This window comes from Telmatherina bonti (assembly GCF_933228915.1).
Source record: "Telmatherina bonti genome assembly, chromosome: 7".
Classification (NCBI taxonomy): Eukaryota; Metazoa; Chordata; class Actinopteri; order Atheriniformes; family Telmatherinidae; genus Telmatherina; species Telmatherina bonti.
Window position 1 is genome coordinate 21,093,018 of NC_136625.1, and position 22,166 is coordinate 21,115,183.

The window sequence follows — 22,166 nt, forward strand, 5'->3', positions numbered from 1 at the left end:
AATTCAGCAAAAAAAAAAAAAATTAAATTAAATTAAATTAAATTAAATTAAATTAAATTAAATTAAATTAAATTAAATTAAATTAAATTAAATTATTCTTGGTAGGGGTTCAAGAAAGGCCATCATTCACAAATATATTTCAAAACATACAAATAAACCAGAAAGGCAGCGAGAATATGATAAATACAAGCCAAACAGCTAAAACATACCACATTCATTATAGAATGCCAGATGATCTTAAACACTTTGGTTCACCCACAAGTGCAAACATCCAATAATAGAAAAAAATCTCTCTGCAAAGTAAGGTAGCTAAACCTCATTATATAGTAACCTGAGCTCTTCATTCACTACTCGTGATTCACATCACACTTAGAATAGCATGTGGAGTACTGGCAGAATTGAGTAGTGTTGGAGTGATCATATCATGGATGGAGCAGATAGAGCACTATCTGTGGGGATTATTGACTTGGCAGACAACCTGTTTAAAACAGTGGTGAGACAGACATTACAGCTATTGTTGACACCATCAGCTGATGAGCTCTGCATTGCTTGTTTCTGACATCTTCAATTTTCATAAAAGGTGCTTTCAGTTCCATTTTTATCTTGCCAAAAGGGAATACGTGTTCACCTGGAAACAGTGACAGCACCTTTATAGTTGCATTATATCCTACACTGGCTCCTCTGCAGTTCCTAACAGGACATGTCTTCGATCCCCACGAGAATGTTCCTGTTGCTATTTCGAGTTGCTCTGCTTGACTGCACTGCCAGTCAGTCAGAGAACAGATCTCTTTCTATCTCTTTTCATCCACCCTTTTATGTCGACAGGTAATCTATTTGAAATTTTTATTGGCTTTCAAATCCTCCTAAAACTATGTCAATATTGACTTTTAAGCAAAAAAAACAAAAAACAGAGATATAATCTAATCAAGCATCCAATTATGAAATTCTTCGATACATTATAATATGTGTTGTTGACTCAAGTGCTTCTTTTCTTTCTCTTTTTTTCTTTCCTCCAGCATCCTGTTTGCAGATATAGTTGGTTTCACTAGTCTGGCCTCTCAGTGTACTGCCCAGGAACTGGTTAAGCTGTTAAATGAGCTGTTTGGAAAGTTTGATGAGCTTGCCACGGTAAGTCCATTCCTCTTCCTTGCAGCCATATCCCTCAATTACAGTCACTGTTGGCATTCAAAGCAGCTCGTTTTCTCTCTGCGCACACTGCGCTTTGTCCAAACTCTGACACAACAGTAATGCATGTGTGTGTGTTGCATTGGCCACAGGACATTGGCACATGCCTGTAGCTTTGCATGATGTTGCAGTGAATATTGCAAACCCATATGATGTTTAATATGATTATCTAGTTCTTCATTTGTGGAAGAGTTGACAGACCTCTTTAATCTCAGCCAGATTTACCCACAGCTAAACCTCAACTCCTCTGTTGTGTGAATTAACTGAATGAAGAGATTGCAGAGTCTTACTCATCCCCAATTGCTGCTGGTATGCCTGTGGAAAAGATTTCAGCTCTCCCATCTGTCAATATTTCACTCTGCATGATTTCAGGGATGAAAATCCGCTCAACTTTTGTTGTGAATTTTGCTGCTCTAGTTAATCTATTTGCTTTCTAATGTGGCATTGTCAGTGATGGTGCGACAAATCTGTAAATCAAAACATTATTGGACTTTGAGGTGATGTTAGGTCACACTTGTCTCACTACAGTTATATCTCTGTCATCTCGGGTGTGAATTTGGCTGAGAGTATATTTGTTTGTCCCACAGCCCTGTCTACGTGTAATGTGGTCCATGTCAAATCCAATAATCCACAGGCTTACAAGAAACCTTTTTATTGTTTTTATAGAAGGTTTTACTTGGCCCTATTGAGAATTTCTATTTATAATCTATATTGTATGCACTGGTGGAGATCTAACTAAAAGGAGAACGACTCTTATTGGCCTGTTATTATCACACAATTTCCACTATCTTTCCAATTAATGTTGGATAAATCGATTGTTGTACCTGTCTGTTGATATTTTGTCATCTGCAGAAACAAGTGGAAACAAGCTGATGATCATTTTATTGATACTAAATTTAATTCAGCTTCAAAAAATTAATAATAAAAGCCATCTGGTTTGAAACAAACCAGATGACTGGGGCTTTTTTGCAGCCCCAGTCTGCAAAAAAGAAAAGAGTATCTTGTAATGTGTCGGTTTCTTTGCAGTTTTGATTAAAGCTTGATTATTTTTTGTAAGTACAGTTAATTATGAGAGTTTGGGCTGCACTTGGCTGCAAGCTTCGAGCCTCATATTACCCTGAAAGTCTCTCCCTAGCCATGAAACATGTTGTCAAGTGTTCTAGCCTTGCCCTGACCCAAAGCCCCACTCATTCTGATCCACTTTGGCAGGAAGTGGCAATGCCAGTGACTCATAGCTGTGGTCACTGTGGGCACACAGGCTCCCTTTCGTCCCATACGAAGAGCGGGCGATGCCACATGGCCAGTGGGCATCATCTCATAATACCATTCCAGCACCATCCCCACACCACCTGTCCACTCTTTGGACTTGTCAAGCTGCATGGGAAGTGGGCCAGGAACACAGTGTTCTCCTAAAAGTGCTGTTGATTTAGCAGACCAAGTCTCCTTTCCTCACCTCTCTCTAAAATCTGAACATGAATGAATCTAAACCACGTTTTATCTTAACCTTTTCTTTCTCATGAGCATGAGTGCAGTCTCCAACATTCAGATTAATGATTCACACATGCTCTCTAAATGTAGACATATCCATTAGATAGCCTTTGCATTACATATTTTGCTGTCTTTCAGCCATATCTTCATATTAATCGGCTTATGTTCACAGAGAAAATGTTCCACTCACGTCCTGGTTAAAAGACCGATTCCTGTGTACTCAACAAGTGAGAATTTAAAAGCATCTTGGATGTCTTGTGTTCTCAGTTCTCAGTCTCTTTTTTTATTTTAGCCCCAGTCTGCAAAACTGTAAAACTAACATTCATTACCTATATTGCCAAGGGAAGTTATTGTCCCCTGAGATATCACACTTTATTACTTTTTGTTTCACCTGAAGCATCCCATGACAGCTGTGCTTTTTTGTTTGTTTTTTTTATTATAAACTGCTGTGTCATATGTCAGCAACATCAATCCAATGGCCATTTTGGATATGCTGATTCAGCAAAGAAACAGCAGGACACTATCAGAGAAAGTTAGAACAAGAAAGTAAGAAAGCAATAGGGTTGGAGATAAGACAAGAGTTGACATCAGATATTTCTGCTCCAAGAAGAGACAGGATGCAAGATGGAAATAGTCTTTATTAGGGGACTAAGAATGAAAACATTCCACAGTTCAGTCATGCTACTTTAAGATATGATTTAACATGTGTACATCTCCTTGCTAAGAAACATTTCTATGTTTCAACCTTTTAAAGTTGATGTAACATGAAGTTATTTTATATAAAATAATCTTTTTCAAGACATGTGACCAATGAGTGTTTTAAAAATGTACAGTATTCAAGATCAATATACTGTAAAAAAATTAAAAAAAAAAACAACAACAAAAAAAAAAAACAACAAAGGTTAAAATGTCAAATAGTTTTCATATAATTTCTCATTCTGCTTAAATCAAGCATCATGCAAAAACAAAGAAATTTGTTTGAAACAAAAGTTTTTTCTTTTAAAATGCTGTAACTTTTTTGTGGGTAGTTTAAATATTTCTTTTACTGACAAAAAAAACATACAACAACATTGAACACTCTTTGAAGATGTAGTAACAGCAAAGCTTGTGATAGATTTCTGTGTTGCAGCCAATGTGCAACTGTACTAGTTCACTTTGTTATATAGATAAGTAATATCCAGGTGGAAAACACTGCAAGGATGACCACTGTGTAACTGAATAACATCATTAATAACATCATTAATCCTGAATAACATCATTAATCCAGTGATTGTGCCCCTACACACACACACACACACATATATATATATATATATATATATATATATATATATATATATATATATATATATATATATATATATATATATATATATATATATATATATATATATATATTCATTCATTCATTTTCCGAACCGCTTATTCCAATTCAGGGTCGCGGGGAAGCTGGAGCCTATCCCAGCCGGCTTTGGGCGACAGGCAGGGTACACCCTGGACAGCTCGCCAGTCCATCGCAGTATATATATATATATATATATATACATATATATATATATATATATATATATATATATATATATATATATACATATATATATATATATATACATATATATATATATATATATATATATATATATGTGTGTGTGTAGGGGCACAATCACTGGATTAATGATGTTATTCAGGATTAATGATGTTATTCAGGTAGTATGGGCTTGTCACGGTACCATTCACAAAGTGTAGGGCGGTTCTGTACCAAGTGGACACCCCTGCCCACACTGTAACACCGCCACCACCAAAAGCTCGCCTGGTGACAACAGCGGCTGATGCATAGCGCTCTCCCTGACGTCTCCAACATCGTTGCCGGCCATCATTTCTGCTCAGTGTGAATCGACTTTCATCAGAGAACAGCACTGAGGCCCACTGGTTCCTCGTCCAGCGTAAATGCTCCCTGGCCCATGCAAGACGGTGATGCCTGTGCCTGGTGGTGTGGTCAGGTACCCGTGTAGGTCGTCTAGCACGCAGACCACGCTGATGGAAACGGTTTCGAATGGTCTGACGTGACACTTGGGTGCCTCTCACCTCTCTTAAACGTGCCTGGAGTTGAGTGGCATTCATCATCCGGTTTCTCAGGGCAATGTTCACAATGTAGCGGTCATCAGCACGGGATGTGGCCAAAGGACGTCCACTTCTAGGCCTTTCTGTGACTCTTCCAGTCTCTCCATATCTCTGTTGCAACCTGCTGATGACACTCTGTGACACTCCAAGCTCAGTGGCCACTTCTGTCTGAGAACGTCCTGTTTGAAGCATTGCAATGGCAAGGGACTGTTGTTCCATTGTTAGGTGTCGTCTTGGTCTCATGATGTCAAAATGTGAACAGCATGATGAGGACAACTGTTTAAACACCAGCTCTAATTGAACCAGGACATTTATTGGTCAATTCAAGGATCACACACCTGCCGTGATTTTTGCTGTTAAGCTCCTTGTTAGAGAACAGCAACTTGTGCAAAATTTATTGAAACATTTAACAGTTGGACATGTGCATTTAAAAGCTTAGAGAAGATCACATTAAGTTCACCTGTACAGGTTTGAATGCATTTTAGGCTTGTTGTGAAATTTCACCCAAAAGCTGAATATCCCTAACTTTTTGATTTCTTCAGAAAAACAAAAAAAAAAAAAAATAATTCTATGGGTACACAGGTAGCCCCTGTTTGAGAATAGGAAGCAGAAGAGTGAGAAGTGATGGGACAAGATAGTGTGCATGACACTTGAACATATTAGGATTCATTCTCAGGAAAGATTTGAAACTTTATGTTTAAGTTCTGGACCTAAACTTGGTAGTTGCTGATCGTGAAACTATTATGATGACCTGGCCAAAATGATGCGAGTTTTCTGAGCTGCAGGAACTACAGTAGCTTTTCTTTTTTATTATTAAATATATGCCAACGAACATCATTCTCAACAATGTCAATGCTAGTTGGGATGAATGTGGAACATTAAATGAAATTGACTGTGAGATATATTGATTTTCAAAGTGTAAACCAACAGACCAGTTGTCTCAAAGCTTGCATCCTATAAAAACACTTCCCCTCCTTGGCTGAGTTTCCAACAGTCTGTCCACCACCCAAAACAACAACTTCAGCTGTGAAAGGAGCTGTAATTAATTTATGATTGTTGTGCTATATAACATTTATAGCTCCATACTGGATGAGTTATTGCATCTGCTTGCTCACGTCTACCGTTGCTGTTTCTGTGGCAGTTTCATGAAGCTTTTCATTCTTGTCTCTCTTTTCTCTCCTCTTGCAACACCTCCCTGCATCACAGCTTTCCGACTCCTCCGCTTCTTGTTCCTCAGCTTTTTGATTGACATGCAGCAGCCTATTTCTCTCAACTGTGTCTTTTAAGGCCTGTGGTTCTCTGTGCTCTCTTCCTTTTTCATGTTTCCATTTTTAGGATGGCTCAATGATTTATCTATCTACTGTCTCTTACCTCTTTGGCGGGTTAAAGTTTCATTTTTGTTCACACATATGACTGAAGCCACAGAAGGTCTTTTAGCATGTGCAGATTAAGTAGGCATTCTGATGTCATCAGTCTTCTGCAGAAAAAAGACATTTTTAAGAAGATAGGAGTTCATCTAAGAGACATATCTGACTAATAACTGTACTAAAAAAATTGTTAAGGACACAAATATAACCTTTTTAACAGGTGTAAGAAGTGTTAACCCTTTATAAGGCACTATATATTATAATATTGAAGTACATTAAAACTTGACTTTTTTTTCTAAAACAACAAAAATGATACAGTATTTAGTGGTCAGTACTAATAGTTTTTTAATTAGTTTTTGCTGAATACAAATCTCAATGAAATACCTGAAATGTTGCCTGATCTTTGATGACTGGTGTGAAGAACTCAGACTTCAAGGATGATAATGCAGAGGCATTTTGAATGTCCAATGAAGTGATCAAATGGGGGGGAGGGAGGGATTTTTCACCAAATGGCTTTGTTCATCTACATGACGAATATATAGCAAATGTAATTGTATCACTCCTAGATTGGGAACAGGAAGCATGCACTGCCCACACAGTGACAGCTGCCCACAAAACTAAAACCTGGGCTTATACACAATCAAATAACCCTGTCTGGGTTTGTCTCGCGAGCAGATGCAAGGATCACTTTCAAGTCCTGCTGTTTTCCTCTGATGCAAGTGTACTTAAAACTGTGGACTGAAAGAAAACTCAAACCAAACAAACCAGTTTGGTTGTTTGACAGAAGAATAAAAGAGATTACTTCTTCAAGTATTTAATATAATAATGGTTGTTTCTGTGTAGTAAACATATTATGAAGCAAATACAGCACATTTTAATTATGTGATGCAGATTTAGCAGGTATTCCCAATTTTTTAAAGTAGATGGAAACATTTTTTATCCTCATTTTACAAAGTTTCAAATAGAATAGAATGTTTTGGTTGGTTCTTTTTTTGTGCAGCCTAACTCCTGGTAAAGTGCATGTATGCAAAAGGATGTCCCTTATCACGGTCTAGAACATTTCTTTGAATTACTAATGAATGGATGAATGGACGGATTCTCTATTTTCTAAACACTTACTCATTGAACTAATCTAAAGTGATTTGCTACCAGTAGCTGCTCAAACAGAAGTAAGTCCCACAGAGTAACCCAGCTATGTGGACTCTGCCATACAGGCTTATCCTTTGTGACCTCTCAAGAACATTATCAGGCACTGTCACTCCTGAGCACAAAGCACTCTCAATCCAGACTGGTTGTTTTTTTCTTTCTTTGTGGTTCCACAATGGTGGGATGAGCTTGAAGACTCATCTCTTCTAAGAAATCCTCCTCTAACGCCTCTAACACCTCTGACACGCCTAACCTGCTCTAGCTTTGTACTCTGGATCTGCTCTGCTTGAACTCTGACATTGAAATAGATTTAGATCAATTTAGCTCTTAAGGACAGGACGGCGTTCCCTTGTTGTACTGAAACTTAATGTTGTTGCTCATTTCTGAGTCTCTTTGGACAAAAGCGAATGCAAAAATGCTAAATGCAACACATATAAAATTAGTTTATTAGAGCTGACAAAACTTTCTCCTGAACTTGAATGAATGTCTTTATTTAACCATCGCATTGTTAACAGCACGTATGTTTAATGAATGAAAAAACTGCTAAGCTGAATATTGATTTTATAGGAAAAGCGTTTCCTGTTACAGTGCTGAAACCATAGACGATAGCTTTTTTTAAAACAGTGTTAATACATTTACATTTGACCGCACAGGCGCAGTTTGAAATGTAATACTCATTAAATATATTCTCACACCTTGGTTAAAATGAATGTTTTCACTCCTACACAATTACAGTCACTTACCACAAATGTTATACATGCTAATTAAAGAAAAAGAGGAACACCATTTCAATTGTGAATTGAAATAGAATGTGATTATATGCAAATTATTCAACACCTACGTTTGATTTAGGTGTGATGAAAAACAGGAATTGGCAGGGGATGTATGTAATACTAAAAAAAATGAGAATATTTTGGGTTTGGTGAAGGGGCATTTATGTAATTGAATATCATGGCGGGACCTTTTAAGAAGTTAAGATGTGGATAAATTGTCAACCCTGTAGAAAAAGAGAAAATCATAAATCAAAGCATACTGCAAAAATGATGCAATTCAAGGAATTTAATTTATTTCAACTTGCTATTTAAAGAAAAGGTGTCCATATTGTCCCAACTTTTAGATAACATCCTGAAAAAGGATTCAAAATATAATTATGAAAAAATGTTAGCAGTGTGTCATTTTTTGATAAATCTATAGGGTTGAAAGATTATTGTGAAAATAATTGCATTCTGTCTAAATTTATATGTTGCACATTATCTAAACTTTTGTTGCAATCCTGTCTGTGAGATGATAGGTGTCGAAGAAAAGAGAAAAGTAAAAAAACGTGTTCTATCACAGAACTGATTCAGTGTTTCAGTGTGGGCAGTATTACTCACACTAATACTGCAGGCTATTTGGTTTCCAAGAATATATCACAATACGCTCAAATCACTCAATTTCTTTATGTCTTTCCAAGAAAACTCTGCCTCTTGTTTCCAAATCTGACCAGCTATTCAGGAAGCCATCCTAGAAAATGAAACACCGAGCATTTGTTATTTATCATATCTGTTAAATATATCAAGGTCTCCTTCGCATACCTCACACACTTGCTGCAACCCACAGTGGTGAAATGAGAGGGGAAAGTGTTGATATATTTTAGATTTGCGGTTGCACAAAATGAAATCAAACAGATGAAACAGTCAGTGTCAGAAAGTGGAATACCAGCTTGTGTAAAATGAGAAAAAATAGTGAAATATGTTTTTAGTCAGAGTTTTCATCAACAGACATGTCACTACAACTAATCAATGCTTTTGCATACTGATTGTATTTTAATATGAAAGACATCACATCAACAAACCAAAGTGGATGTTTTAATGTGCATCCACAGGATGGGGATTAGATCGAAGTCAAGATTCAATGCAATCTGTTGATTTTCCTTAGCTAGGCTATTTATTATGAATTGACTCAAAATGATGTGTCTGTAAAGTTCCCTGAGATAACATTGTTGTGAAGTGGTGTTATACAAATAAAGTTGAATTGAATTGAATTAAATTAAATTAAATTAAATTAAATTAAATTAAATTAAATTAAATTGAATTGAATTGAATTGAATTGAATTGAATTGAATTGAATTGAATTGAATTGAATTGAATTGAGCTGAACTGGGGAAAAAGAAAACAAAACTCAGATGTTTAACAATTCATAATAGAGTGACAACTTGTAATTAAAAACAGGAAAACTATTGAAACAAGGAATTGCTACTGGTGCTGCAACTGAACCGAGGATGGTTTAGAAAACAAACACATAATCCATGTTATAGGAGTAGAAGTCCTTTCTTCAGCCCCATTAACACAGCAGTAATCTTTACCTTTGTATCAAAAGCAAAGCACAGTGTGTTCTGCTGTCTCCCTTGGGAACTTGGAGGAAATGAACTGCTGCTCTCAGCTGGCTCATCTTTTTCTTCATTACCATTTATTGAATCCCCCCCCCCCCCCCCCCCCCCCCCACACACACCCACACCCACACACACACACACACACACACACCCCACTCCCCCCCCCCCCCATCCTCTCATAGTATTTGTATCTTGCCTCTCCCTTTCTTTTTGTCTCCCTCTGTTTGAGTGTGAACACTGTACTGTTAGCCAGTAAGTAAACCTACTGTACAAGAACATGTGTACAACCTATTGGTGTCCAGGACAACTGCAAGTCACAAAGTAGAGTTCACATTATATTCTTATCATAAAGAAGCTTTTTCTGCCTCTGAATAAATTTTAAAGTAGGTGTCAAACTTACACCGTTCTCTATGTCTTTGCTAATGGCCACCCAGATTGCCCTCAGTGATTCAGTCACATGACAGTGGTAATCCTGCTTGGTTCTGAATCAGCTCCTAAGCCCTCACACAGCAGATTAGCAAAGGAAAAAATACAGTGTAGGAGACTCTTTAAGTACTAGGGCTTTCCCTACTTCCTGTAGCTTCAGCCATGCCTTACCATTAGCGCCATCTGTTTGTCTGGCACTCTGCCCCATAGTGACCCTCAAGGGAATTTATCTATCTATCTGTAACTATAAATATATTTATATATATATATATATATATATATATATATATATATATATATATATATATATATATATATATATATATATATATATATATATATATAGTGTTCTTAAATTAATCATTATAATAGTTATTTACACTTTGAATGATGGATAGAGTCCAGGGCAACATTTTAACAGAAATTCATCTGTAACATTTTATTGTACTCTTTCTTTACTAGAATTGTGTCTAAAAATGCCACATGCCACAGAGCAGTCATAAACCGCGTGGATAAACCTCCACATGCAAATATCTGCCGCTAACGAGTCTTAGCTTTCTAGCTGTGCTCAAACTAATGTGGCTTCCATATCAAAAATAAAGCTTTCGTCTTGTCTTGTGCCCACTGATGTGCATAATTATGAGTCTTCAAATCTGTGCTCTTCATGGGCAGCAATCCCATTACCTCCATGGAAACAATGAAAGGTTATGAGGAAGTGCCCACAGTAACCTGGTCTCACTGGTAGAATGAATGTCTGTTACTCATATCCTCTAATGACAGGTTGTATTTGTAAGCTGTCTTTTCGTGTCACTGCTTATTGTTCTAAAGAGTGAGTGACTCACCTTTTTCCCTGAAGTGAAACTGATCTGTTGCATTGTTGAAGCCATTTAGTGATGGTATAATTCAAGGTTTAATAAAGATGTGTAAAATTGTCTTGTATATTAATCTAAATCTGGTTGCTGTGTTAATGTTGCTTCAATGGGGAAAAAGCACCTCTCTGTTGGTTTTGTTTATCAGTTGAAATGCAAACTGAAGTGATTTGTATGATTAAAACTTTGTAACAGAGAGAAAGAAACCAACAAGTATGATTTAGTGCAAAATGACAACTAAAACTAAATGAAGATATCGATGCTGTAATCATATGTGAAATGTTAAAGCTAGTATGCTGGTTTAGCTAACGTTAACCAAGCTCAAAAACAAACAAAGAAAGAAGCTAAGCTCAACCATTAAAAATGAGGACAATAAAAAAACTGCAAAGATGGTTGCTGGTTTAACTGTAACTTTATCTTCATCCACACACAGGTATGTTGTCAATCTTCAAAATTTAACCCTTCTAAATAAGTAAATAGCATTATCCAAAAGGTTTAAGTGGTTCTTGATTTTTCTTGTTTTTAGTGTTCTGCTTTGACATCACAGCAAAAATTTAAGATATGTAAATGTGCCAGTCTGGGCCACATTTCATGTGACACCTGCTTACATGCAAAGAGGTGGCTGTGTTCTTTGGAACGTCGCTAAACAACACATTACAAATGTGAGCTGAATGAGTGTTTTTATGACTGAGAGTTTTGTGAGTGAAAATTTTATTGAATTTAGATGCATTTGTCAGCATTAAACAGCCTTGGGCCAACTGAAAAAAAACCTCGATAGATTAGAAATTTCTAATGATACTACAGCAATTGATACTCAGCAGTTTACACAGCTCATACTGATTTATCTTTCTCAACATGAGATAATACTTCTCTTCAATCTGTTTTTTTTGATTGACAGGAGAACCACTGTCGGAGGATTAAGATCTTGGGAGATTGTTACTACTGTGTGTCTGGTCTGACCCAGCCCAAGACTGACCATGCTCACTGCTGTGTAGAGATGGGTCTAGACATGATTGACACTATAACGTAAGATTTTTTTTTTTCTAAGCAGGCATTACACTTCAAATTTAGATAAACATTTTATCTTTTTTCGTTCTGAACACTGAACTGCACCCAGTTAAGAGAAAATAAATAAATTCATGGAGAAAATAAACTATTTTTTTGTCATTTAAACTGGAAAATTCTTGATTTGTAAAGCAAATTATAAACTGTAATATTAATGATTTGCATTCTTGCACCTACACTATAATGCACTGTCAATATTACATTGTTCTTTATTATTACTGGCTGTTTTCCCTGCTGCAATGTTGTATCTGTAAATACAGCATAGATTGGGATATACAGTCTGGAATAGTTTGAATTTATCTGATGACTCCGTTCCAACTCTTCCTGGGTTTGGATCCTGCAGGTCAGTGGCTGAGGCCACAGAAGTCAACCTTAACATGCGTGTGGGCTTGCACACTGGTCGTGTGCTGTGCGGAGTGCTTGGCCTCAGGAAATGGCAATATGATGTTTGGTCAAATGATGTGACACTGGCCAATGTGATGGAAGCTGGGGGGCTGCCGGGGTAAGTACTGAACATTTTACATATATAAGCCTCAAAAGCTTTTGAAAATATGTACATGTTTCAGCTCCCTCTTTGTTCCCTTACGGGAAATTTTTCCTGATATGATTTGGAACTGGTGTCTTATTTTAGAGTGAATTTTTTTGCAGTTTTAGTATTTTTGACATAGTTTTTTATGTTCGTGCGTAACACTGATAATGATTGTTGAATTAAAAATGCTTCTTTTGTCAATACCTTTCTTTCATTATGTATAAAGATTTCTTTGCAAGTAAAAACACATTAAAGACACTATTATTCCTGACATCCTGAACTAAAATAGTTGATAACACTCATTTGTTGTCTGAGTTTCGCTATTTTAATTAATTACCTGAAAACTTTACAAACATACATAAAACTAAACAACCAAACCACCTATATCCATGCCAAACAGAGTCTGCGAAGATAAGGCACCTAATTCTGCAGGGCATTAGTTGTTGTTACTCTATTGCACCAGAGACAGAGCAGTCATGTACAGATTCCTCTCACATCACATAATATTGATCATCTGCTGATAAAGTCTTCAGTTAGACATTACTGTGTGCATTTGCATGTGCACCTGCCAAAAGGCTCGTTTGGCACTCTACCAAAGAATAATCCGATGTGCCACTTTTCATTCTCTTTGGAGAATAAGCTGACTCATCCAAACAGCTGAACTTTTTGGGAGGGGGGACTTAACGAAGGGGAACTACAAAAGCAAAAAAAAAGGAAAAATCTTGAATACTGTAGAAAGACTTCCTAAGTATTTAACACTGACTATTAAAAAGATACTAGAAGTAGTTTAGTCTTCCTTTGGTTCTTGAAACCCAGCAGGAAAATTTCATCAATTCTTTTGTTCATACCTTTGTTGTTCACAGCTGTTTGCTACAAAGTTGTGTGGTTGGCTGCATTAAACATTAATCCTCCCTTGTCTGTGCCACAGGAAAGTTCACATCACCAGATCTACACTTGAGTGCCTAAATGGAGACTATGAAGTGGAGCCTGGAAATGGTCATGAAAGGAATGCCTTTCTTCAAAAACATGAAATAGAAACTTTCTTTATTGTGCCATCTCACAGACGAAAGGTATGTTCTGTTAAGGAATGCAAAGTGAATGAAATGACACCAGTTAACGTGAGCTAGGTTCAAAGCGCAGCTATCACCTCTGTGCCAAGATCTACAAGCTAACTACAGTGTTGGAATACAGCGTCCTAAGTAAAGTTGTTCTTGAGCCAGTCAAACTTTGTTATGGATTCAGCTGAGGTTTTAAAGAGACAGGAAAAGGAAAAAAGAGCCTGTGGCATCTATCATCTCACATTTACACAGTCCAACAGACTACCAGAGAAATACGCACATCCCCAACAGATGTGCCACAGCTGGAGAGGGAATTTCAGTCTTGTCTCTGTGTAATTCCTCCTCTCCTCTCCTCTCCTCTCCTCTCCTCTCCTCTCCTCTCCTCTCCTCTCCTCTCCTCTCCTCTCCTTTCCAAGTCTAATATTATGCAAAGTGAAGCTTGTACATAAATTCCATATCTCCTGATGTGAACCCCTAAGATCCCAGTTTTTTTTTTTTTCTTTCCTGTGTGAGAGACTTTGCTAATCCTCTTAATATTGCTGACGATTCAACTTCATCAAAGACATGGCTCAAGGAAAAATATGCCGTGACTGTAGTGTTATGTAGGATGCTACTCCTGCTTAAGGTCATACCTCGCATATAGATCTCGTTACAAACGGCACACAAAGATTTCCTCAGACCCCATAACGCATCCTTTATCACTTTCTCTAAAACAGCTTTAGGAGCAGCACAGTCCTAAAATTATATAAATCACCTCAGGGATTGACCTACCTCATTTTAATCTTTTTTTTTTTTAGTTAAGTTCCTGAGCCTGATGATAATGACTGCATGCGTGTGTGCATGTGCATACTGTCTGATGCCTGTACATGAGTTAAAGAAATAAACCCATACATTATATTTCTAATACAGAGTTGGGTTTGATGGTTTAATCCTTGTTTCCATTTCTCATGTGGTGACAGATATTCCCAGGATTGATTCTTTCGGATATAAAGCCCGCCAAAAAGATGAAGTTCAAAACTGTGTGCTACTTACTAGTGCAGCTTATGCACTGCAGGAAGATGTTCAAGGCTGAGATTCCCTTCTCCAATGTCATGAACTGCGAGGACGGTGATAAGGTATAAACTTTCAGTGTCTGTGTTGACGTTTCTGTGTTTGTGCTGTGAATTAGAAAATGGCATGCTGTCATGAATAGTAAGGATTAGTTTGAATGGACTTGACCCTCAATGTGTTTATTAAAACCTTACTCTCTTTATTATGGTTCAAGTCCTGGAAACAACAACAACAAAACTCACAGCAATCCTTCCCACAGTTTAGTAATGTTGAACTCAAGACTCATCTTGTTATCGCAACAGATTTTCAAACAAATTTCTTGTCGGATCAGCAAAATATGCATGATGCTTGCATGATTTTTTATTCTTCCTTTACTTAGTAATGTGCACGTTTGAATAAAGGTAATAGGACGTGCAAAAACTGTTTTCATATTCATAGCTGTTACATCAATATACAAGGTTCATTTCACTGAACCTTTTACATCGCACTCCTGCTTATGTTTGATGATACTCAAAAAATCCTCTCATCATTGTACGAGTTTTCTTTTTTTTTTTTTATTTCTGCATATTTGCCTTCCAGCAATGTCACCCCAAACCTCATTTACACTTTTTTAATGCATTCAAACTATTATTCTATTTTGTAAAAAGATATAAAATGTATGTGTCAGGAAACTTTCAGTTTTTTCAGTTGGCTGGAACAAATGTGGAAGGATTTTACAGGATACATTCAGATTTATTAGGAAACAAGGAGAGCCAAAAAAAAAAAAATCAGTTTGTTGCTGCTCTCATAGAATTTACCCCCTGCATAACTCCATACTGCTAGTGAAACTGGTAATCAGTCCCACTGTCAGAGAACTTATTGCCATTCTGCACCGGCTGTTTCAGTACTGATGTCTGTATGTGTCTAAGTGCATGTGCTGTTCATTTATTACACTGTCATGGCAAAAAATATCTCAAACCCGACCTATTGAGAATCAAGCTTCCTAAGAATAACTGCATGAGTTCATTTCTTTAACCATACCACTAAATTTAAAAATAATATGGTCTGCAATCACGTTTAAGCCTTAGAATCACCAAAAAGTAGTGTAATGGATCAACTAATTAAAATAATACATACACAAAGGATAAAAAAAAGACAAGAAACAGTGGATTAGGAAGATAAGAACATGAAAAAACAGGGGAAAAACAAAGTTTGAATAGACAGATGCAGGGCTAACAGGAACATGACAGAGGTAAAGTGCTGCACACATCATGTTATGAATTCATGAACACTTCTGACCTCCTCTGCTGTGCTGAACTGAACAGTTCAGGAATCATGTCACTTGCATATGCACACACCCAAGCACACGCACAAACACCCACTCTGCCATAGTTAAATTTCTGGCTTTGTTCCAGTGCTCAATGTTTTGCAAGGCTGCTAACTTTGGCTGCTGCAGATGAACACAGTGGGATGCATTTAATGATGAAGTTAAGTGTGAAGGCAATGTTCTAATCTGAAAGTATAATCAGCTGCCTGAGTTTATTGTTGACTCTTAGTCACCCCTGCTCCTAATATGAACACAGTGAAGTATTGTAGAGAATAATAAGTGCTGGAGCACACCCTTTTTTTTTTTTATTTGTTTATTGCTTTCTATCCATATAACTATTAATAACTTAAATAACTATTCTTATTCAAGTTTTCCATGAATATTTATTCTTCACCCCACCAGAGGAGAGCCATGCGAACAGCTCCACAGAAGCTGAGGAACCGCACCAACGCTAACCAGGCTAACTTAAATCAGAGCAGCCCAAGAACCCGCGTCAATCGCTACATCGGTCGGCTGATCGAGGCCCGCCAAACGGAGTCAGACACAGCAGACCTCAACTTCCTCACACTCATGTATAAGTGCTCTGAACGCGAGCAGAGGGTGAGGTGTTAAAAATACTGCAGACATTCAGACTAATGTACATGGACAGTGAATGATTATTGTCTAATGTTTCATCACTACGTCCTGTCTGGTTTTTGGTTTTAGTACCACCAGGTTCCTGATGAGTACTTCACCAGTGCAGTGGTCCTCTCTCTAATCCTAGCTGCCTTGTTTGGACTTGTCTATCTTCTCATCATACCACAGTATGTACAAAGAAAAAATTACTTTCTGGTTTCTTTCTATCAAATACATTTTCTCTCCTTTAGAAGTCTCTTACTAACCCCTCCATTTCACTCTCTTGTTTTTTTTCCCACTCAGGGGCACAGTGGTACTTGTCCTTCTCGTCTTCTGCATCTGTTTCCTTGTAGCTTGTATCATGTACCTGCATATAACTAGAGTACAGGTAAATACAGATGTTTTCTTACTAAACTTACCTGGGTAAAGAGCTTCTTTTTTTTTTTTTTTACACGTTTTGATTAATGTGTCATCTGATGGTTTAGAAAGCGTGTAAACAAAACTTTTTTAAATTAAATTCCTTATTTTGAAATATTTGCCAACTGGAGAGAAATTTTAGAATTCATTAAATAAAGTTTTAAATTTCCACTTTACATGCACATTGGCGCAGTCTTTGTCTGTACATCATCTCTTGATTTTAAGCATCATCCTGCATTACTTTCTTTGTCTTAGCCACACTTTTCCCATTTCAATCTCTTTCTCAACTGATTGTTTACATTCTGGAAAATATATTTCTACTAACTGGTGTTCTTTGCACTACTATGACTTATGGTTTTTGTTCTTCTTTGTCTACCAGTGTTTTCCAGGGTGCCTGACCATTCAGATTCGCACTGCTCTCTGCATTCTCATAGTGCTCTTAATCTATGCCGTGGCCCAGGCCTATGTGGTAAGTAAAAGGACAATAAAAGTTCAAACAGTAGCTGAACAACCATGTAAGATACTGTCTCTACAACAGCTTCTTAACCAGTGGTGTGTTTGCCCCTCTGTTCCACCACCTCTTCTTTTAGAAGTACTCTGTAATCCTTGTAGTGATACCTTTGAAACTGAACTGATTTTTGTTCAATTATGAATTTTTGCTGAATTTTGTTTTGTTGTTCCTTTTCTTCTTTTACATAATGTTCCAAATGTTTTCAGTGGGTTGCACTTAGTTGCAACAGCTCACAGCTTATAATGTTATCTGGCAAAAAAGAGTCAGTATCGTGATTGGGCATATAAAATGTATATTCAAAAGAGGATTCTTTTATAGGATTTGATTGTTCCACCACTCACTGGAACACTGTAAGGCTATTTGCTAAGTGTATTTCATCATCTGTGGAACACAATATCATTAAAAAAGTCAGATAATCCAGAAAAATGTATGAACATGGGGGATAAGGCATAAAACCGATATGAAATGCTTGTGATCTTTGGCCCTCCAGATGGACTACATTATAAATAGACATGATATGGGGGAAATTACTGAATAGACTCAGAAACACACTACCATGGAAAGAAAATTGGTTTATTTATATCAAATAAATTATAAATTGATTAAAAAAAATGTATATTAATGAAATCAAGGATTTATGATTTACAAATCGCAATTTTTTTCTTAAAATGACGTTGCACTAGAACTGTACTATGAGCTGCATTTTGCTATTCTAGTGATGTTTCTTGTAAAAAGTATGGACAGTGAAGACTGCAAATGTAGGTCAGCATACTATTCTTTGCAAATATCTTGCAATATTCATGCACTTGTGTCTTCCTGTTTGTCTTTGACAGGTGGGCTGTATGCCCTGGTTGTGGGGTAGTGCCAACACAAACAGTTCCATTGTCATTATTGATTTGGACAGCGGAGCCAACCACACCATGGCAGAGCTGCCCTGCGACGGTGCCCGATACGCCTTTTTGTCCTGTGTGGTGGGCACTCTCACCCTGGCACTTTTCCTGCGCATCTCCTGGCTGCCAAAGATGGCGCTAATGCTTCTTCTGGGGGTTCTCTATGTCACTGTATTTGAGCTAAGTGGCTTTCGAAATACTACAGGGTAAGATTCACATCACAGCATAATCACAGACACCCAACACACTGACCGGCAGCTTAAGATATTTGTTGTTTCCTAAAGATACATTTATACAATACACATATTCTACTAGAACTTTAAGAAACTATCATGCACTATTACTGAATTTCAGTTTCTGAGGGAATAATTGGCTTTAAATATCAAGTGATAGTTTTGTGATTGTTTGATCCAGAAGAGTTGGAGTAGCATTTACAGTACATATACTGAGATGTAAGTATCTGGAGGAGTCAATGCTTGTCTTCAGCCCACACTCTCTTTCATTTTCCACCCTTTGAAGCGACACACATGCTTATTAGTTCCAAATCAGAAGCCTGAAAGGACAATGTGGGCTGGATGATGGAATGGCGTTGGCTCAGTACTGAGGGGCCTGGCCAATTTTATTTGTGGCTCAGATCATAAATGTGCAAGTGAAATTTTATTTTACTGAATTGAGATATGCACCAGTAAGTAATAGAAAATTCTATGGTCCAAAAATAGATTTTAACATCTTTAAAAGTAAGTATTTGAAAACTGTGTTGTTTTGATGTTGCCCTTCAGAAGAGAAAGAGGAGAAACTGACCTTGTTTTCATATTTTTCACAAGTAAAACTTGACTCATGATCTCTCTGAACACTGTGGGGGGTCCAGTCAACCCTTCTGTGTGGTCTGGTCCATTGCTGACTTATGTGTTGGTCTGATCCACAGTGGGGGGTCCTTCCACATCCGGGGCTATGAGCCCATCCTGTCTCTGCTGCTCTTTGTCAGTGCCCTGGCCCTCCACTCCAGGCAACTTGACCTCAAACTGCGCTTGGACTTCCTTTGGGCTGTGCAGGTCAGGAAGTGTACTGATGTGTTTTTGCATGTGTGTGTGTGTGTGTGTGTGTGTGTGTGTGTGTGTGTGTGTGTGTGTGTGTGTGTGTGTGTGTGTGTGTGTGTGTGTGTGTGCGTGTAAGGCTGCAGATTCTTAGACACTTAAATCTTATAATATTAGCATGAAATTTTAACAAAAGCCATTTCAGATGTGTTATACTAGGTTGTGTGAGGAGGATTTATTATTATTATTATTATTATTATTATTATTATTATTATTATTATTATTATTATTATTATTATTATTATTATTATTATTATTGGCTGTAGAATCTGTTCTTTGGCTAAAACAAGGGTAAGCAGTTTGGTTTGGCCCTTTTTCACTTGGAACTAAGTGTGTCACATACATAGAAGTGGATTGAAGGGCTGAAGCTAAATTTTAATAGATTAAACTTTTTAACCAGTAGCATTAGTCATAGAACACACTAGCTTAATCATTCAAATATGAAGCTAGAACATCCTATTATGAGAGGCTCAGAAGTGTTTTTACTGACCCCGTGTGGTGAAAATGTAAAATAAACTGGCTCTTGATGACTGTTCCTGGATATTTTGTCTGCCTTCAGGCGGAGGAGGAAAGAGATGGAATGGAGAAAGTAAAGCTGGACAACAGGAGGATCCTCTTCAATCTTCTGCCTGCACACGTGGCTCAGCACTTCTTAATGTCAAACCCCAGAAACATGGTGAGCCACGCTAATAAACAGGCAGACAGGCAGACAGACAAGCAGGTAGATAAAAGGGCAGAAAACATAACATAATGATGAGAGGTCAAATGACATACTTTATGCCGTATTAAATTTTCCCCTCAGGATCTGTACTATCAGTCATATGCACAAGTTGGTGTCCTGTTTGCCTCGATTCCAAACTTTAATGATTTCTACATCGAGCTGGATGGCAACAACATGGGAGTGGAGTGCCTGAGACTGCTAAATGAGATCATTGCTGACTTTGATGAGGTAAGATTGTCATCTTCACATCTTATGTTACATAAGGTAGTTTGATTAGTAATAGTGAATTCATGAAAATAACATGTGTCATGCAGCTCATGGATAAGGAGTGCTATAAGGACATTGAGAAAATCAAAACCATTGGCAGCACATACATGGCAGCTGTGGGACTCGTCCCCACCATTGGCACCAAGGTTAGCTATTCTTTGCTGTTTCCTTGACTAGTTTCTGTTTTGTATGAGGCATATCTCTGATGGATATGATGGATAGCTTCTTGTGTTGACACTGACTTTTTGGTTTACGTCTTATCTTCAGGTCAAAAAATCCATTTATGATCATCTGAGCACAATAGCAGACTATGCCATTGAAATGTTTGACGTATTAGATGAAATCAACTACCAGTCATACAATGAGTTTGTCCTGAGAGTGGGTGAGTCTAATACAAAGTGAACTGAAATGTCCCAACTGGGAAATACCAGTTGAAGAAATGGTTTCCTTTAATGTTTTTGTTTATATCCATAGGTATCAATGTGGGTCCAGTGGTTGCAGGGGTGATTGGAGCACGAAGACCTCAGTATGACATCTGGGGTAACACAGTCAATGTGGCCAGTCGGATGGACAGCACTGGAGTGCCAGGAAAAATACAGGTGTGCTACAGATAACATTTGACCAATGTAAGCCCAGTTTGCTGAAAACTGACTGAGCAATCTCAAATGGGAAGTGCCTCCTGGCGTGACCAATCACAGAAGTTCCACTACCACCAAAGCTTTCAGAAACAGACCAACCACATGCCTATTGCTTCACGCTAGACATTCTCAAGTATATTCTCATTATGTGCAATGCAAGGAGTGGCGTGCAGTGAGACACCTCAGTCAGTTTTCAGAGAACCAGGGTTGCACTGGAAACCTAACATTCTCTGTAAGACCTTGCTTGGTATCTCACTATGGGAGATATAGCCTGCTCCCGAACTGTATGTTCTGAAGGATGACACCTTGACCCATAATCAGGTAAACACTGCATGCCCATCCCAAGGGCTGGTACAAAGAGCCAACACTAAGAACTGAGTGCACCAGAGATGATTTAGTCACATCTAGGCAGTAGTACCTTTTAAAAGTGTGTAGGGATGCCCATTTAATAGCAGCAGCCATGTTATAACACCCCACAGAAATCTCTTTGATTGGGGCCCATAATATAAGATAAAAGTACCTCTTTTGGGCTGGGTATGCAGGCACTCAAGATGCTACAGTCCTGGGCATTCATATAACTGCATAACAGCCTCCACCACCTAGTGGGACAGTTGGATAACGGCTTCTCCCTAAGCCTGGGTGCTCAGAACCGGAAAGTCTGGTTACCTTTCCTGAACCTTGCTCTGTTCAGCACCAATTGTACCAGGCTGAGTGAACGGAGCACATACAGCAGTGCACATTCCCACAGACGTACCAGCACATCCCCCTAATAATATGTTGCCATTTCACAAATTTTTTATCAGATGATCCATAGTCTGGATACTTGAGGATCTCAGGTGATCTTCATGGAGAAGGAAGCAGGATGTCAGGCATCGGAGCAGCAGGCACTTATACAAAGAGTTGTGTCTGTTTTAATGGACTCGATGGTAGTGTAGGTTCCTTGTTTGGTCATGTCAGCATGAGATTCCCACAGTGAGACACCAAGCAAGGTCTGACAGAGAACTTATATTACAAGTATGGCTGTGTTTAGAG

At 37.8% G+C, this 22,166-nt stretch overlaps 1 protein-coding gene across 1 annotated transcript in view; it reads left to right on the top strand.

Moving 5' to 3' along the window:
* Window positions 1-22,166, top strand: part of LOC306758235 (adenylate cyclase type 1-like) — a gene marked incomplete at both ends in the record, with an annotated part of 33,474 nt that overhangs the window by 10,778 nt on the left and 530 nt on the right. The window contains 16 exons of the mRNA XM_079243484.1: window positions 1,017-1,128; window positions 11,872-11,999; window positions 12,382-12,540; window positions 13,496-13,637; window positions 14,585-14,740; window positions 16,384-16,581; window positions 16,687-16,784; window positions 16,900-16,984; window positions 17,393-17,482; window positions 18,358-18,620; window positions 19,340-19,466; window positions 20,068-20,229; window positions 20,311-20,457; window positions 20,544-20,642; window positions 20,764-20,878; window positions 20,971-21,095. Of these exons, the coding sequence (XP_079099610.1) occupies window positions 1,017-1,128; window positions 11,872-11,999; window positions 12,382-12,540; window positions 13,496-13,637; window positions 14,585-14,740; window positions 16,384-16,581; window positions 16,687-16,784; window positions 16,900-16,984; window positions 17,393-17,482; window positions 18,358-18,620; window positions 19,340-19,466; window positions 20,068-20,229; window positions 20,311-20,457; window positions 20,544-20,642; window positions 20,764-20,878; window positions 20,971-21,095 (2,206 nt within the window). The remainder of the gene's footprint in view (window positions 1-1,016; window positions 1,129-11,871; window positions 12,000-12,381; window positions 12,541-13,495; window positions 13,638-14,584; window positions 14,741-16,383; window positions 16,582-16,686; window positions 16,785-16,899; window positions 16,985-17,392; window positions 17,483-18,357; window positions 18,621-19,339; window positions 19,467-20,067; window positions 20,230-20,310; window positions 20,458-20,543; window positions 20,643-20,763; window positions 20,879-20,970; window positions 21,096-22,166) is intronic.